The 19,924-nt window shown below is 44.0% G+C and overlaps 1 protein-coding gene across 2 annotated transcripts in view; it reads left to right on the top strand.

Annotated features, from left to right (window-relative positions):
- LOC126091972 (inactive dipeptidyl peptidase 10-like) overlaps window positions 1-19,924 on the top strand; it is a 1,178,675-nt gene that overhangs the window by 1,084,950 nt on the left and 73,801 nt on the right. For both annotated transcript variants that reach the window (XM_049907324.1, XM_049907325.1), the window contains exons 9-10: window positions 8,264-8,387; window positions 17,947-18,170. In XM_049907324.1, coding sequence (XP_049763281.1) covers window positions 8,264-8,387; window positions 17,947-18,170 — 348 coding nt within the window. The remainder of the gene's footprint in view (window positions 1-8,263; window positions 8,388-17,946; window positions 18,171-19,924) is intronic.

Raw genomic sequence — 19,924 nt, 5'->3', positions numbered from 1 at the left:
ACAACCGAGAAGATAACAACCGCAAGAGAAAAATTTCACAAGATTTCTAATTGCAGAATAGGGTAGACAGAGCAGCCAGACTGCTGATACTCCACCACAACCAGGGGTCAGTGGCCGACCCCTGAAGAAGATGCTCACCTGGATGCGGAAGGAGAAATTCGTTATCATTTTTGCGCTCTGAAGTATTTTCAATTTCCTGAGGGTAGCACGGCTGCATGCGGCTGGCAGGCCCGCGGGCGATCTTGCTGCGATGATGACAGACGCCTCGGCCAGCGACTCGCCGTGCTTTTGTTCACTGTCAGGTCTCCACAGACATTCTGCAAGCGCCTATGAATTTCTGCGATGCTCTGGTTTTCCGCCAAAAGAAACTCAATGGCAGCTTTTTGCTTGGAACGCACCTTCGTTACAGCCACCATTTTGAAGGTTATGCACAGCGCCTCCACCTATCGGAATTTCGTGAAACTATAGGAGCTGAAACGGGAGTATTCCATGATGCCCACAACAAATTCTGCATTTTTTAAATTGAAATTAGCCGAAGGAAACTGTTGTATTACTTATTGAACACCCCTCGTAACTACCTTGTTGAATTTGACAGCCTATACCGAGATATGATGGAATAAAAATTACCAGTATTCAATATGACTTACGTAAATCCCAGCATAGCAGGTATAGAGGATCAGCTGTATCGAGTTAGCTCCCTAAGAAGTGTATTATGCAACTGTGAACTTGTGCTCCTGCTTTCCAGTAACTGATAGTATAATTTGACGTGCCTACAAAATAGAGAACCAGTCTTATACAATTAAAATTACCAAATATGCAGCAACCAGTCGCAAAATCATATTTTATTTATTCACTTTTGCAAATCGATTTCAACTGATTAACAGCCATCATCGGTGCCTTCAACCAATATGTATCCTGAGTATTAAGCGGAAGACAGTATTACTACTCAGGGTACATATTGGTTGAAGGCACCGATGATGGCTGTTAATCAGTTGAAATCGATTTGCAAAAGTGAATAAATAAAATATGATTTTGCGACTGGTTGCTGCATATTTGGTAATTTTATGGTGTACGGTCGCTGCACGACTTGGGAACCTCATGGAGTCCACCATCACCAGTCTTATATGTTTGATTCATTCACAGATATCCACACGACTTTATACCCTTAGTGTGTCTGATATCAAAAATACGATAGTTAAAAGTAAAATTTAAGGAGTTGTCACAAATATGTGTTGTAAGTTCAAATTAACTGTTATACAATGTAACTTTAGGTTGAGAGCCAAAGACATTCCAGTCTGCAGGAGTCGGATAGTTATCGAACTTGTATATGCAATCAAACTTCTACGCGTAAAAATCAGCAGATGATTGGGAATACATTACAAGATTTGTGAAAGGTGTTGATATATCCCGCATTATCTCTCACCTGTATCACGGAGAAAGCAATAAGCTTCTGGAATGAAAAGCTAGAAGGGCATAGAATAGCACAGCCAGACTATGGGGAATAAAAAAGGTGTTCAAATAAACGGGCAAGTATTTATATGTCGTGTTCCACCCCTTCTGAGAAACCTAACAGATGCAACAATGCAACTGAGACTTCTGGAACAGATGGCGAAGTGAGCAATTTTTTTAAAAAATCTGTAGGAGAAAACCAACTTTATAATGAACGTGAACATGATATTAATAGAAGCAGGCTTTTGGCTAGAAGCATACACAAACTAAAGACATTTAAATATATGGAATAAACAAAGGAAACGAAGTTCTAAACAAACCACCAATCGAAAAAAGATATACAAAATCATAAGAACATGCAGGATAGGTGAGAACATGTACATGATGATACTTATATAAAGGATGAAGTATCAGTTCTCAATGTCCCGTCGACGACAAGGTCATCAGACTCGAAAAACAAAGTCGCATTGGTCAAAATGACAGGGGACAAAAACTGTCGCATCCTTTCTAAAGAGCCCCTCCTGCCATATGCCTCAATCGCTTCGCGGAAACCACTGAAAACCCACGTCGTTGTGGATAGAAGGGGTTTTGAACAGTAGTTGTGCTGAATGTGAGGTCAGTGTCTACAACATTTTGCTACCTAGCTCGGCACTTAACCAATGCCTTGAAATTATACACTGTAGTAAGGTACTGAAGCGAAGATTTTAAATGTGAGCCAACATCTAACAACTTAATATAACTTAAGACAAACAAGCCGTGCTGGAAAGAAGAATTAAGACGGATCTTGACAAGATTTCAAAGTCGTTTAAGGATTGGCAACTTGCTGTAAATGTTCAAGAAAGTAAAAGTGTGCTCCTCACAAAAGCAAAAAACCTAGTATCAACAAGTCACAGCTGGAATCTATCAGTTCATACACATACCTGGATGTAACAATTTGTAGAGATGATATCGATCACAATGGCTCAGTCGCAGGTAAAGCAGGTGACAGACTTCGGTTCTTTAGTAGGATGCTAGGGATACGGTACCTATCAACAAAGGAGGTTACTTACAAAACACTAGTGCGACACATCCTAGAATATTGCACAAATGTGTGAAACACATTCTAAATAGGACTAACATGGGCTGCTGAACATATATGAGGTTTGTCCATAAAATTTTCCCACGCTTATCTTTTACTTATCGTACGTGTCTCCTTCGAAATACTCTCCTCCAAAATTGATACACTGGTGCCTCTTCCGGAAGCACTCTTGAGACACCTCTTGCTGCGAATTTTCTTTTACCTCGTCTATCATTGCAAATCTTGGTCCTTTCAATGTAGTTTTCAACTCTGGAAATTAAAAATAAGTCCGCATGGGCCAGACCTGTAGAGTCTGGAGGATGAGGCAGCGTAGTGATTTCGTTTTCTGTGCAATAGGCACGTACCAACAGAGATAAATGTGAGGGTGCGCTATCGTGATGCAGGAGCGATGAACTGTGTCGCCACATTTCAAGCCGTTTCCTTCTCACATCTCGCAGGCGTCGCAACACGTTCCGATACTATCATCGCTCAACAGTTTGTCACTGTGTCACGAGTTCATTACGAACTAATCCTTCAAAGTCAAAGAAAACTATCAGCAGGCCTTTGACATTTATTTTTGGACAACATGGTTGTGGAGATGAAGCAGCGATTAGTACGATTAATCAATTATTCAAAAACAGTCTTAATCGCATTTATTATTATTATACCGCCAACCGGTTTCAAACCGACATAGGGGGTCATCTTCTGGGTGTTTACACTGTGGAATTACAGATGTCCGTCAGGAAGACTCTATTAAACAACAGCTAAAATTACGTAAATTTAAAGTATGTTACCCATTGGTCGACTGCTGGTGGTGTCACTCCTGTCTATATAATGGCAAGAAACTATGCGACACTAACCCTTCGTATGGGCTTAAATAGCGTGCTGAGATCACGTGAATAGACGGCAACACCCCCAGCGGCGATCAACGGCATTTAATAATTACTAGTCACCTTGGTTTAACATAAATTTAAGTGACAGTAAATAACAGAAAATGGAACCATTCCATTTAAAAAGAGTTACAATTATAGTGTTAATTATAAGATGATAACAAATGTTCCGTAGTCAACTCGTAAAATTCGTAAAAGTATATTACATTATGTGCCATAATATAAGGGAAAACAATTTGTGGCACACAAAAACTGGTGTCGTCTTGTATTATAATATATCTATTCGTACATTTACGTAGAAAACATTTGAGTCAATTTACTAAAACGGCTAATATGGAAGGACTACAAAGCCCTCTACTCCTTGCGGTAAGGACGCCGTTGCTATGGATTATAAAGCGTGTATCAGGCGCTTTCTAATCTGTATAGCGAGGACGCCGTCGTCATGGTAGCAGCTGGTGTGTTCGTATGGTTCCATTTTCTGTTATTTACGGTCACTTAAATTTATGTTAAACCAAGGTGACTAGTAATTATTAAATACCGTTGATCGCCGCTGAAGGAGTCGCCGTCTATTCACGTGATCTCAGCACGCTATTTAAGCCCATACGAAGGGTTAGCGTCGCATAGTTTCCTGCCATTACGTAGAGAGGAGTGACACCACCAGCAGTCGACCAATGGGTAACATATTTTAAAGTTTACGTAATTTTAGCTGTTGTATAATGGAGTCTTTTTGACGGATATCTATAATTTCACACTGTAAACGCCCAGAAGATGACCCCTACGTCTGGTTGAAACCGGATGGCGGTATAATAATAATAAATGCGATTAAGACTGTTTTTGAATAATTGGCTTTGACATTTAGCCTGGCCTGACGAGCTTTTTTTTATCTTGGAGAAACTTTCCCGACCCACTGTTAAGAATGCTTGATCTCAGCATCATAACCGTAGGCCCAGGTCTCATCACCAGTTATTATTCTCTTAAGGAACAGCTTGTTGTCATCTGCGCGATCCAAAAGCTCTTCACAGATTGCGAAGCGAGGGCCTCTCTGGTCTTGACTCATGAGCCGTGGAACGAACTAGGTGGCAACACGATGCATTCCAAGATATTTTGTCAGGATTTCATGACATGGTCTAACTGAAATGTTATATTCCTCTGCAATCTCTCGGACACCCAGTCTTCGATTGACGTTCCTGACATGAGCGTCGTCGGTAAACGTGAAGGGCGTGCTGAACGGAGGTCACCTCTGACCGAATACGTTTTAAACACCCATAACCGCAGGCTTCCTGCATCGTGTGCTGTGTCTCCGTAAAGGTTTTCTTGAGATTCACGCAAAATTTTAATGCAGACGTGTTGCTCCTCTACCTCATCTCGAAATTCGCAAACTATGCGACACAACGTTCTACTCATTACAGCACTGAACCATGGCTAACAGACGAACAACAACGAAACTTCCAGCAGTTACGTATAAATACAGGCGTGTGCCGGGATGCAAAACTGCATTTCGCTCCAACACACCACTGGCGCGAAATTACGAATGTTCCGGAATTTTTTGAACAGACCTCGTACATCATGAAGCAGCAAAGACAGGCTATCCTAAATATACGCAAAATCAACAAACATATCGAGGTGCGGTTTTCGCCAAATTATAGCGGATAATACGACGAATTTCGTAACATTCGTAAGTAATTTTTATCGTTTACAGTCACCGAATTACTGTATATTTTTTCTGTTGTATTTGAAGGAAGCTCCCAAGAGAACTTCAACAACAAAATGTATGCGACATTATCAGACAGTATCAAGATGACAGCGCCGCAAACCATTGTCCCGCCGTCAGGAGAAAAGGTTCCACATACGTCTGCCCTATTATACCAAACGCAAGCAAGCACGTAACTAAGCTGCGGTTCGTTTATTTAATGTAGACCTTGAGCATTGCTACTCGCTAGAAAATTATTCCGGAGAAACAATACTGCACGTTGAGCATATGGAGTTAACGGCAGCACAAGCTAGTGTTATAAGGCATTACATACCTTCGGGAGTCGCTGTTTTCTAATAGACCTCTTGTTTTAATTATCGCCACAGATAAGAGTGCAGAAGTGGTAAGTTAGATGGCTGTGCAGACTGTTGTATTCTCCAACAGTTTATTGAACGTAACTTCTTCTACAATACAATAGCTGGCTGTACAATAGATGTAGACGTCCGTCGATCTAGCCGAAGATGTGGTTCCTCTCGGTCGGCTGGTACTTCGATCGGCGGTGCAGTACAGCGGCTTCGGTGATATCTTCTCGGAGACTCTGCTATAGCGGTTGCCATAAGCAGCGGACGAAGACTGGTCTGCCTTCGACCGGCCGGGCCTATATAGTGAGCTGGAGCCAATAGAAACCCGGCGTTGGAATCCGTGGCCGGATATGTCGCGGCGACCTCTACAAGGAAAGGTTCCTATTAATCGATTGGAATCTTCGGGCGTGTTTACCTGATGTCTTCGCCTGTTTGGCTGCTGGTTTGTTTCCCTCATAGCGTGGCTGTTATGCAGTGCTGCCTGCCATTTAGGGGAACCCGATGGCACACAGTGCACAGACCATTCGACGGTTGCCTGAACGACCGAACCAATGCTCTCCAAATTTTGTCTTAAGAGGGTCCTTCATTACGTGTTCGGAATAGGAGGGACATTAGTCATATGGGTGCCATACCGATTGCCTTATGTACAGTAGGATGTTTTTCAATAACAGCGGCAGCAGCATATCTTAGGAACGCGAGATAGTAGAGTATATTTAGACTCCCATCAATAAATCAGAGATGAATGATGCGGCTCTTGAAAGACACGAACCAAACGTTGCTAGAATAAGACCATTGTTTTTATTCATTTCTGTGAGCCAACTTTGATTTTCAGCTTACCATTAGTGCGTATTACAAATATTGCCTTTCCCATGGTTTGAAACAAAGCTTCTTTCTTGAGCAAAATTTTGTATAGACATGTCGCATCACTTTGCGCTTTTCGTAGAAAATGTTCGAAGAATTGTAACCAATCTGTAAATTTTGTACGTCATTGACATGAAGCTGTAGTTGCAACGAAATGTGAAAAGGATGAAATGCGATGGAATGTAGTGTTGTTTGGTTTATCTCTCTCGTACTTCAGAGATACCTCTTACTGACATTTGCACTGTCTGTTACTGCTGTTAAAATGTTAGTTTCATTTCTTTCGTCAGTTGCTCTTCTTTTTCCTTGGCGTTTTTTATTCTCCACACTTCCAGTTTCTAGAACCTTTTTATAACGTTTGCAACGACTGATCATAAGACTTGGCACGATCTGGATATTCTTCAGCATACAACCGCATCGCTGCGGTAATAATTTGCCGAGATTCGCCATAAACGATATTTCCTTTTTCGACTGTCATATATATTGTGAGTATCTGAAAAGCTTTACAATACAGCTATCTGACTGTTACAACTGCAGAACCCACACTGCTGGGCTTCAAGCCCACAGGGAAACACAACAACCTTAGCTGAGTTTCGTGTTTGCTTTCATTTGGTATAAGAGGGCAGACGTTAGAGGAAACTCTTCTCTCGATGACGGGCCGGTCGGTGTGACCGTGCGGTTCTAGGCGCTTCACTTTGGAACCGCGTGACCGCTACGGTCGCAGGTTCGAATCCTGCCTCGGGCATGGATGTGTGTGATGTCCTTAGGTTAGTTAGGTTTAAGTAGTTCTAAGTGTAGGGGACTGATGACCTCAGATGTTAAGTCCCATAAGGCTTAGAGCCGTTTGAACCATTTCTAGACTGCTGCAATATTGAATTTATGGTGTTGTTTCATCTGAATGCAGAACTGTATAACACAAAGGACGCACGAAAGGGAGATAATTGCCATATTTGTTCATATGAATAATTTGTAGGAAAGTGAGACTACTAATTTTGAGTGGCGATCAAAAAGTTTCCGTTCGAAGGCCTTACAGTATACATTCAGTTTGTCAATCAGGCAAAATCGCCGTGAGCACTGACGCAGTCATCCCACATCGACGCACCAGGTTTAAAATAACCGTTTCATAAAACACCGTGTCTTGCTGCATGATGAGGTCAGTAACCAGAATGAGATTTTCACTCTGCAGCGGAGTGTCCGCTGATATGAAACTTCCTGGCAGATTAAAACTGTGTGCCGGATCGAGACTCCAACTCGGGACCTTTGCCTTTCGCAGGAGAGCTTCTGTAAAGTTTGGAAAGTAGGAGACAAGGTACTGGCAGAAGTAAAGCTGTGAGGATGGGGCGTGAGTCGTGCTTGGGTAGCTCAGATGGTAGAGCACTTGCCCGTGAAAGGCAAAGGTCCCGAGTTCGAGTCTCGGTCCAGCATACAGTTTTAATCTGCCAGGAAGTTTCAGGTCAGTAACTGCCTGCTGCGCTCCCGCGTCCAGCAAGAATCTTTGACCCGTCAAGGCTTTTATTTAAGCGACTCAAGGCGTAATAATCGCATGTAGAAAGACCAGGACTATAGGGCAGGTGCTCCAGTGCCTCCATTTCAGTTGTCGTAACTCCTGCGGACGTACATTATCATGAAGTAGCAGCACCTCTTGTTGCACCATTCCACAATGGTGGGTTTCGACAGACATGCTGTCCCATACTCGTTCTCCTTTCTGCGATGGATGTCTACCCGTGTGTGTCCTTCGACAGCAAAGAAAAGAATAACAGCGTGAGGGTCCTGTTTGGACGCATTTGGTAATAACATCGGCATAATTCACGTTGCTGCATTTACCGCATGCATCGGAGTCCCGCTACGTTGCAAATTTGCTGCAGCAGCGCCCTCAAGCGGAAACTTTTTGATCCCCTTACAATTCTGGGAGTTTCTGAATCGATGTAATGTATCACAAATCTGTGTGGGATTGCAGGGACCAGTACTTCACGTCGGTGAGGTGGCTATCGAATGATGAGGTGTCCGTGGTGTGGCTGAACCGCCGGCAGAATGTCTCAGTCATATCCATTTGCCGCGCCAAGGTGTGGAATTGTGAGCAGGTGAGTCACCCCAGTGCAGTACTGGGCTTCGTTTAAGATTTGTCTCTAATTTATCTGATTAACTGGCGCTGTTAGTTTCCTTTTTACTGCCAATCTTACATTAAAATCCAAAAATAAAAAATTTACAGGTTATTTCTTAGCAGCCAGTCACTGTTAACAATGCTGCTTTGCTGGCTATTAACACTTTGGTTGCGCATTTAGTCCGAGCGTCCGCCTTCTATGTGCGTGTAAGTTTCAAGCGGAGCATATACACTGACGTAAAAAAATCTCACCACCAAAAAATAATTAATGCTGAGTAATGAAATTTCGGGAATACATTTGTCTAGGTAACATTTAAGTGGACACTGCAAGATTACAGGTTAACGTAAGCGCGAGATAGCCATTGCAGATGTGTAATGCTGTTACATTAACAACCGCTGTAACTGCGAGAATATTGAATGCAAACGTGCATGCATCGTTGATTCCATATTTTTAGATTTCCAGAAGGCTTTCGACACCGTTCCTCACAAGCGTCTTCTAACCAAACTGCATGCCTACAGAGTATCGCCTCAGTTGTGCGACTGGATTCATGATTTCCTGTCAGAAAGGTCACAGTTCGTAGTAATACACGGAAAGTCATCGAGTAAAATAGAAGTAATATCCAGCGTTCCCAAAGGAAGAGTTATAGACCCTCTATTGTTCCTGATCTATATTAACGAGATAGGAGACAATCTGAGTAGCCGTCTTAGATTGTTTGCAAAAGATGCTGTCATTTACCGCCTTGTAAACTCATCAGATTATCAAAACGACTTGCAAAGTGATTTAGATAAAATATCTGTATGGTGCGAAAAGAGGCAATTGACCCTGAATAAAGAAAAGTGTGAAGTTATTCAGATGAGTACTAAAAGAAATCCGCTAATTTTCGATTACGCGATAAGTCATACAAATCTGAAGACTGTAAATTCAACTAAATACTTAGGGACTACAATTACAAAAACCCTAAATTGGAACGATCAGATAGATAACGTTGTGCGTAGAGCCAACCAAAGACTGCGATCCATTGGCATAACACTTAGAAGGTGTAACAGGTCTACTAAAGAGAGTGCTTACACCACGCTTGTCCGCCCTATTCTGGAGTATTGCTGTGCGGTGTGGGATACGCATGGGGTGGGACTGAGGGATGACATCGAAAAAGTACAAAGAAGGGCAGCTCATTTTGTTTTATCGCGAAATAGGGGAGATAGTGTCACAGACATGATACGTGAATTGAAGTGTCAGTCATTAAAACAAAGGCGTTTTTCGTTGCGACAGGATCTTCTCATGAAACTTCAATCACCAGTTTTCTCATCCGATTGCGAAAACATTCTGTTGACACGCACCTACATAGGGAGAAATGAGCATCGCGATAAAATGAGAGAAATAAGGGCTCGCACAGAAAAATTTAAGTGCTCGTTTTTCCCGCGTGCCATTCGAGGGTGGAACGGTAGAAAGACAGATTGAAAGTGGTTCCTTGAACCCTCTGCCAGTCACTTTACTGTGAATAGAAGAGTAATCACGTATATGTTGATGTAGATGTACTGGTGCCGGATGTCAGTTTATGGGATGGAGTTCCACGCCTGCTGCACTTGGTCAGTCAGCACAGGGACAGTGGAGATGTCGTCCGATGATGTACCACATGTGTTCAACTGGAGACAGACATGGTGATCGAGCAGGCCAGGGCAACATGTGGACACTCTGTAGAGCATGTTGTGTCACAACAGTGGTATGTGGGCGAGCGTTATCCTGTTGCTGCTCACACTGCTGCTGCAGATGCAGTACGATGCCCCAGAGCATAGTAGTAGTAGTACCGCGTAATCGTCCGGAGCGTGGTCTTCTTGCGACCATACACTCCCGTGACCACTGCTGTCAGCAGTCATATACAGTGGCTACATTTATACCGATTATTTCTGCGATATCGCAGAAGCAACATCCAGCTTCTCGTAGGCCTATTAGACGACCTAGCGGAAACTCAGCGAGGTGCTGCTAATGGCGTCTTTGCCGCTTTAAAGGCTTACCTGACTAATATCAGCTCACCACGACCAATGTCCGCCCCCCGGTAGCTGAGTGGTCAGCGCGACAGACTGTCAATCCATAGGGCCCGGGTTCGATTCCCGGCTGTGTCGGAGATTTTCTCCGATGAGGGACTGGGTGTTGTGTTGTCCCAATCATCACCATTTCATCCCCATCCCCGCGCAAGTCACCGAAGTGGCGTCAAATCGAAAGACTTGCACCAGGCGAACGGTCTACCCGATGGGAGGCCCTCGTCACACGACATTTCATTTCATTTACCACGACCAATCTGAAAGGTAATGTTTGTCGCACAACTCCTCTTTGGTGATGCGATCTTTTTCCGTCAGTGTTTATACGATTCTAGCAGTCCATGGTTATTACTAAGAAAAAAATTACGACACATAAAATACAGAGTTATAGTGTTAATTTTCTTTCTTTTTTTAATCGTTATAGAGACTTACTTTTTTAAAGAGATCATATTAGGTGGAAAAAATATGTAAGTTTTTACATTAGCAAAACTTCAAAGTATGGTGTCTTTCGAAACAAAAATTCAAATTTATCTAGTGTCACTTCCTTTGTAATGTATTGCGCATACAGTACACTGTCTGTGGGCAGTCTTCTTTGATGTTCCTGGGATTAGCGAGATAACGTGGCTCTCGGTTAGGGAAGAAATTATCAGATCAGCCAATATGCTTCCACGAAGGCCCTCTGCTGAAAATGAGATATTGAACTACGCTACTGGCCATTGAAATTGCAACACCAAGAAGAAATGCAGATGATAAACAGGTATTCATTGGACAAATATATTATACTAGAACTGACATGTGACTACATTTTCACGTAATTTGGGTGCATAGATCGTGAGAAATCAGTACCCAGAATAACACCCTCTAGCCGTAATAACGGCCTTGAGACGCCTGGGCATTGAGTCAAACAGAGCTTGGATTGCATGTACAGGTACAGCTGCCCATGCAGCTTCAACACGATACCACAGTTCATCAACAGTAGTGACTTGCGTATTGTGACGAGCCAGTTGCTCGGGCACCATTGACCAGAAGTTTTCAGTTGGTGAGAGATCTGGAGAATGTGCTGGCCAGGGCAGCAGTCGAACATTTTCTGTATCCAGAAAGACCCGTACAGGACCTACAACATGCGGTCGTGCATTATCCTGTTGAAATGTAGGGTTTCGCAGGGATGGAATGACGGGTAGGGCCACGGCTCGCAACACATCTGAAATGTAATGTCCACTGTTCAAAGTGCCGTCAATGCGAACAATAGGTGACCGAGACGTGTAACCAATGGCACCCCATACCATCACGCCGGGTAACACGCCAGTAGGGCGATGACGAATACACGTTTCCCCTGTGCGTACACCGCGATGTCGCCAAACACGGATGCGACCGTCATGATCCTGTAAATAGAACCTGGATTCATCCGAAGAAATGACGTTTTGTCATTCGTGCACCCAAGTTCGTCGTTGAGTACACCATCGCCGGCGCTCCTGTCTGTGATGAAGCGTCAAGGGTAACCGCAGCCATGGTCTCCGAGCTGATAGTGCATGCTGCTGCAAACGTCGTTGAACTGTTCGTGCAGATGATTGTTGTCTTTCAAACATCCCCATCTGTTGACTCAGCGATCGAGACGTGGCTGCACGATGCGTTACAACCTTGCGGATAAGATGCCTGTCATCACGACTGCTAGTGATACGAGGCCGTTGGGATCCAGCACGGCCTTCCGTATTACCCTCCTGAACCCACCGACTCCATATTCTGCTAACAGTCATTGGATCTCGACCAACGCGAGCAGCAATGTCGCAGTACGATAAACCACAATCGCGATAGGCTACAATCCAACCTTTATCAAAGTCGGTAACGTGATGGTACGCATTTCTCCTCCTTACACGAGGCATCACAACAACGTTTCACCAGGCAACACCAGTCAACTGCTGTTTGTGTACGAGAAATCGGTTGAAAACTTTCCTCATGTCAGCACGTTGTAGGTGTCGCTACCGGCACCAACCTTGCGTGAATGCTCGGAAAAGCTAATATTTTGCATATCACATCATCTTCTTCCTGTCGGTTAAATTTCGCGTCTGTAGCACGTCATCTTCGTGGTGTAGGAATTTTAATGTCCAGTAGTGTATATATTCCCGTTTGAATTTTATAGAACGCATGCATGTTCAGCAGAGACAGATCCACCAAATGAAAAAAATACTTTTCTATACCATATTACCGTTTTTCGTAGACATTCCACTGACCTTAGCATCATGTCGCTCCCGTCAACGGCCCCCATGTTTTCAATGTGGCTCACGATGCAAGCTGGTTTTCTTTTTGCTTCATTTGTCAGTCGCTATGATTTAGCTTTTATTAAGAGTTGAAAGCATTCTCTCTCTCCGCTTGTCCTGCCACTTGAGAGCAAGAAGTTTATCTGTTGACAGAAGCACGATGCCACACGGTTTAAGATTTTTCCTTACAGTTCCACGAGCATTTATCACTTTGTCACGGAAATAAGAAAATAACGCCGGGCTAGTGTACCAACCCTCAACATATAGCGTGTTTGACCTTTACCAAGATAGAGTTCTAGTGAATTAAGAACAATGCTTCCAGGTATTCCAGCATTTACAGCAGAATCGATTTCTTTTTTACGTCCGTTGCAGCATCCACAAAACAAAAAACTTTTCGCTAGATTTATAGCATTTGGATGGAACTTACTGTTTGAAGAGGACACAACCTTTGCAGAGAATAAAATTCTTGTCAATGAACAATTTTTAAAAGGATGGAAAGCATCTGTAAATTTTTGTCTTATATGACCCGGAGTTCCCCTAACTTTCCAGGTTTTATCATCTCCAGCGTCATTGTTACTATCTCTTGGCATGATTTGCGCGAACATTGGAGTAGATCGTTGATCCAATAATTCCTCACTTGAGCCATCAGAAAGTGTACAGCAAGGAAACAGTAAATTTCACCACTGTTTGTGGTTTTCCACGGCCGCAGTCTTGATTTTTCACTGGTTTCGTTGCAAAGGTACTCATAAAATAAATTACATTGCTCAGCTATGTATTTTACAATTTCTTGACCAAAAAAGCTTGGAAACAGTCATATACAATAGATGTATCATCTAAATTGACGATTTTGCAACCGGAATGACCGTTATCGAAATTATACACTCAAGGATCAGCGTATGCTCAGACTCTTCTTCGATTTCGGAGGGAGAAGCGGGGATAACATCAAAATCTGGATCTATGTTTGCTGGTTCTCAAATATTTTGAATATTTGTGGTGATGGATTTACCTACAGGCTCATCGGCGTCACTATCTATCCAACCATCATCAACCGGATTGGGCAAATGAAGTCCTTATCGTCACTTTGATTTAGAAGACCCAGCAGCTCATCTTCCGTATCAGGACGGTAACGTCGTGTCATTTTATTCGATGACGCGCAAAGTGAAGCAAACTAACTGACCTCTGATTCAGCATTCAATAAGTCGTTCGGGTGATTCCCAGTACTCCAACAGTTAGATCGCCTACTTATGTAACAATCACCTCCGACTCGCTGGACGGATAGTAGACGTCATAAGTATCTATGCGATTGTAGTAGTGAACCGCTGTAAATATTTTTCATATCAAGTCGTATATATACGCCTGGAGCATTGAAATTGTTAGCATATAACGGGTGTCTCTCGAAAGTGTCGTCAGGCGCGTTTTCTCTGGTGTTTCGATAGACATTTGCCATTTCGTTTTTGCAACGTGCTGTTGGTGTCAGTCTAAGCAAATCCTGCTCATCACGTCTTTCATACGACGCCCGGAGAATTCGGAATGCGCCGGTTTGTTTCCCGTTCCAAAGAAAATGATTTTTCAATCGGAATTTTACGTGCTCATTCAACAGGGCATTATCAGATTAGTGTAAAGCGATGGTTGTTTTACCGATATGTAACAAAAGGAACAATAAAACGCGAACAATAATCAGTAATCTAGCAGCGGCTGAGCAGTGCGCTTCTGTATGACGGTTCCAGTCAGCAAGGGTCAGGGCGGTGGAATCGTTGCTGGAGTATTCGTCAATCCTCGCGTTTTCCTGTCCCTGTTTATACACATCAGTAAAACGAATCCTGCACTGGACTAAACTGCGACCGCACCTGGCAAGTAAAATTCCACTTTAAAAATCATTTAGTTTGTAACGGTAAACAAACCGACGCATTCCATCGACGCTGGGTGTCGCTTGAAAGACGCGACGAGCAGCATTTGTTTGGGCTGACTCCAGCTACAGGTTGCAGAAACAAAATTTTAAATATCTGCCAAAAAACAGAGAAAATGCACCTGACGGCTCTTGGGAGAGACGCCCCATATATAGGCCTACGTCTGGAGCAGTGAAAGTGTTAAAATTGCAACATCAGGAAGGAAAGTAAATAATGAAATTCAGCTTATTGTGTATATAAATTACAGATAGTCCAGTCGCATTAATATGACCATCACCTATTTTCGACGTCAACATCCAATAACCACTCACGAACGTAGGTGGCAGCACTAGCAATGGGGGATATATAAAGTGTGTCGTCGGGGTGGCGGGTGGGAAGGGAGGGGGGGGGGGGGGGTTGGAAGAGAACGCAATCATTGCCGTAGTGCGAAAACGGAGCGATTTATATGGCGTCGAAAAGGGCATGACCATTGGCTTTCAGGCCAATGGTGGAAGCATTTCCCAAATGGCTAAATGTGTAAGCTGCTCACGTGCTACCGTGGTTAAAGTATACTGTGCATGGCAATATGGTGCTATCCAAAACTGGCGTCGAGGCAACTGTGGTGCGTGAGGGGCCATAGATGATAGAGGTGAACGATAGCCGCAGAGGTGCGTACTGGCAAATAGATGGGCAACTGTCGACGTGACTGCCCAGATGAGCCAAGGGGCTACCAACAGCGTCTCCTCAACGATCGTTCAGAAAATGTTGCTCTCCGCAGCATGCACCTGGTTCGTGCACCCAAGCTGACTGCTACTCATTGGTGACGAGCGGCCGGAATTTGCACGCCAATGCTGGCGATGTAGCCGTTTTTTGATGGCGCTCCATGAATCTGTTATAAGAGGCGATCAAAATGTTTAGTTCAAAGGCCGAACAGTCCAGAACTGGTATGGCAATGAGGCAAAATCGCAATGAGCATCCAGGTAATCACCCCACCGACCCACCAGGTCCTATTGTGTGAAAAAGTTAATAACTGTCTGCCACACATTCTTGTCCAACAGGAATCGTCGACCCTTCCGGGCCTATTTTAAGGGATGATGGCGGGATGAACGCGTAGCGAGAGATCCGGACTATAGGCTGGGTGCTTGAGGGTGTCCCACTGGTAGTGGATGAGGCTGGCCACCAAGATCGACTGGCGTCTTGTGTCCTATTGCGACCAGGACAGGACTTACACACCATTCACTTCAATGCGAGATGCCTTTAATAGGTTCCACAACGAAACATAGTCTCGAAATTTGGTAGAAAATTCGAAGAAATTCTGGTCGTATGTAAAGTACACAAGCGGCAAGACGCAGTCAATATCTTCGCAGCGCAGTGCCGATGGTACTGTTACCGACAACTGTGCCGCTAAAGCGAAGTTATTGAACGCAGTTTTCCGAAATTCCTTCACCAGGGAAGATGAATGGAATATTCCAGAATTTGAAACACGAACAGCTGCTAGCATGAGTTTCTTAGAAGTAGATACCTTAGGGGGTGCGAAGCAACTCAAATCGCTTGATACGGGCAAGTCTTCAGGTCCAGATTGTATACCGATTAGGTTCCTTTCAGATTACGCTGATACAGTAGCTCCCTACTTAGCACTCATATACAACCGCTCGCTCACCGATAGATCTGTACCTACAGATTGGAAAATTGCGCAGGTCGCACCAGTGTTTAAGAAGGGTAGTAGGAGTAATCCATCTAACTACAGACCTATATCATTGACGTCGGTTTGCAGTAGGGTTTTGGAGCATATACTGAATTCAAACATTATGAATCACCTCGAAGGGAACGATCTATTGATACGTAATCAGCATGGTTTCAGAAAACATCGTTCTTGTGCAACGCAGCTAGCTCTTTATTCGCACGAAGTAATGGCCGCTATCGACAGGGGATCTCAAGTTGATTCCGTATTTCTAGATTTCCGGAAAGCTTTTGACACCGTTTCTCACAAGCGACTTCTAATCAAGCTGCGGGCCTATGGGGTATCGTCTCAGTTGTGCGACTGGATTCGTGATTTCCTGTCAGCAAGATCGCAGTTCGTAGTAATAGATGGCAAATCATCGAGTAAAACTGAAGTGATATCAGGTGTTCCCCAGGGAAGCGTCCTGGGACCTCTGCTGTTCCTGATCTATATAAATGACCTGAGTGACAATCTGAGCAGTTCTCTTAGGTTGTTCGCAGATGATGCTGTAATTTAGCGTCTAGTAAGGTCATCCGAAGACCAGTATCAGTTGCAAAGCGATTTAGAAAAGATTGCTGTATGGTGTGGCAGGTGGCAGTTGACGCCAAATAACGAAAAGTGTGAGGTGATCCACATGAGTTCCAAAAGAAATCCGTTGGAATTCGATTACTCGATAAATAGTACAATTCTCAAGGCTGTCAATTCAACTAAGTACCTGGGTGTTCAAATTACGAACAACTTCAGTTGGAAAGGCCACATAGATAATATTGTGGGGAAGGCGAGCCAAAGGTTGCGTTTCATTGGCAGGACACTTAGAAGATGCAACAAGTCCACTAAAGAGACAGCTTACACTACACTCGTTCGTCCTCTGTTAGAATATTGCTGCGCGGTGTGGGATTCTTACCAGGTGGGATTGACGGAGGACATCGAAAGGGTGCAAAAAAGGGCAGCTCGTTTTGTATTATCACGTAGTAGGGGAGAGAGTGTGGCAGATATGATACGCGAATTGGGATGGAAGTCATTACAGCAAAGACGTTTTTCTTCGCGGCGAGATCTATTTACGAAATTTCAGTCACCAACTTTCTCTTCCGAATGCGAAAATATTTTGTTGAGCCCAACCTACATAGGTAGGAATGATCATGAAAATAAAATAAGAGAAATCAGAGCTCGAACAGAAAGATTTAGGTGTTCGTTTTTCCCGCGCGCTGTTCGGGAGTGGAATGGTAGAGAGATAGTATGATTGTGGTTCGACGAACCCTCTGCCAAGCACTTAAATGTGGATTGCAGAGTAGTCATGTAGATGTAGATGTAGATGTGCCCTTCGGCAGCCAAAAAAATAAAAACAGCACGTTGATCTTATCTGAATGAATTTGTTAATAACGTCGCCACAGTTCACGTTTCCGCATTTACTGCCTGCACTTTGGAAAGACACAAAAGGCCATACAAAGCCCTTGCCTATATGTCGGTGCTTATATACTCGCATCGGAGACGTGCTAAGTTTCATGTACGCTGTGGTAAAGTCCTCTAACGTAACCTTTTTGATCGCTCCTTGTATTATCAGAACATCGTTGAAATTATGCATTGCATATGTAAGTGCGTCTCTTCCAACTTGAACCTCAGCCAGTTCTGTCCCTGTTGCAGACGCACCTCGAGCAGTCCAGTACTTGGCTGGAGCCTGGGGAGGCGCCCCTATTCTCCCCGGATGGTGCAACGTACGTGACGGTGCTGCCGGTGCAGGAGGCGGACCTGGGCAGCTACCCACATGTGGTCCAGGTGGAAACGGATACGCAGCGCGCGACCACGCTCACACAGGGCGCCTTCGAGGTCACCAGTATCGCCGCCTGGGACCACGAGAACCACCTTGTGTACGTTGCCTCCCGTCAACCACACAGACCAGTGCTCTGACCGTACAGGATTGTCGGTCAGTAGCTCAGGGGTTTCCGAAGATGACTAGTGCAGAAACTAAGAGACATACAGAAAAACGACAAATACGAGGGTCACTCCAAAAGAAATGCAAACTATTATTTTTAAAATCCATCTTTTATTCTACATGCTTGAAAGTTTTACAGTGTGTAGATACATCCTTTAGGAACAATATTTTCATTTCTCCACATAATTTCCATCCCTCTCAACTGCCTTATGCCATCTTGGAACCGGCGCCTGTATACCCGCACGGTAAAATTCTGGACCAACCTGTTGGAGCCACTGTTTGACAGCATGCACAAGGGAGTCATCATCTTCAAACCTTGTTCCACGAAGAGAGTCTTTCAGTTTCCCAAAGAGATGGTAGTCACATGGAGCCAGGTCAGGAATATAAGGCGGGTGTTTCAGTGTTGTCCATCCGAGTTTTGTGATCACTTCCCTGGTTTTTTGACTGACATGTGGTCGTACATTGTCGTGCAACACCAAAACATCCTGCTTTTGCCGATGTGGTCAAACACGACTCAGTCGAGCTTGAATTTTCTTCAGTGACCTCACATATGCATCAAAATTTATAGTGGTTAGACCTGGCATGATGTCCACAAGCAAGAGTCCTTCGGAATCGAAAAACAGCGTAGTCATAACTTTTCCACCAGAAGGTGTGGGTTTGAATTTTTTTTCTTGGGTGAATTTGCGTGATGCCACTCCATTGATTTCCTCTTCGTCTCTGGTGAAAAATGAATGAGCCATGTTTCACCACCTGTCGCAATTCTTCCAAGAAATTCATCTCCACCATTCTCGTGCTGTTCGCTGCATACCGTTTTTCTTGTTTCTTTGTGAGCAACTGTCAACATCCTGAGAACCCACCTGGCACAAACCTTTTTTAACGCCAAGACTTTCAGTATTCTGCAAACACTTCCTTCCCCTATCCCAACGTAGCGTGACAATTCGTTCACTGATGCGTCTGTCAGCAGTCACCAATTCGTTAACTCTCTGCACATTGTCTGGAGTGTGTGCAGTACGAGGCCTGTCGCTGCGAGGACAGTCCTCAATATTGCCGTGCCCGGTTTCGTCACGTAACCTGCTTGCCCACCGACTAACTGTACTGTGATCGACAGCAGCATCGCCGTACACCTTTTTCAACCTCTTGTGGATGTTTCCCACTGTCTCGTTTCCACAGCACAGGAGTTCTATGACAGCACGTTGCTTCTGACGAATGTCAAGTGTAGCAGCCATCTTCAAGACATGCTTGTGACGGCGCCACTCACGGGAACAGGTTGAACTAAGTTTAAAAACAAGCAGGAATGATGTATCTACAAACTGTAACACTTTCACACTTGCAGAATTAAAACTGTATTTTTACAAAAATAGTGTGCATTTCTTTTGGAGTGACCCTCGTATTAGGGGTAGTGCATCCCTAGAGGTTTCGATAAATAATACGCAGAGGTGGCAAAAGTCATAGAATACCTTTTAATATCGTGTCGGACTTCCTGTAGGGTGTAGAGTGCTGGGTGTAGTGCAGTAACTTGACGTGGCATGGACTCAAAAAGTCATCGGAAGTCATGTGAAGAAATACTGAGACGTACTGCAGTGTGTTGGCGGTGCAGGATTTTGTGCAGAAACTGACCTCTCGATTATGTCTCATAAATGTTCGCTCGGTGGCGAAATCACTAGCTCAAACTGTCCAAAATGTTCTTCA

This window comes from Schistocerca cancellata, chromosome 7 (assembly GCF_023864275.1).
Source record: "Schistocerca cancellata isolate TAMUIC-IGC-003103 chromosome 7, iqSchCanc2.1, whole genome shotgun sequence".
NCBI lineage: Eukaryota > Metazoa > Arthropoda > Insecta > Orthoptera > Acrididae > Schistocerca > Schistocerca cancellata.
The sequence above is the reverse complement of the archived record's forward strand: the minus strand, read 5'-3'. Positions and strand labels throughout refer to the sequence as shown.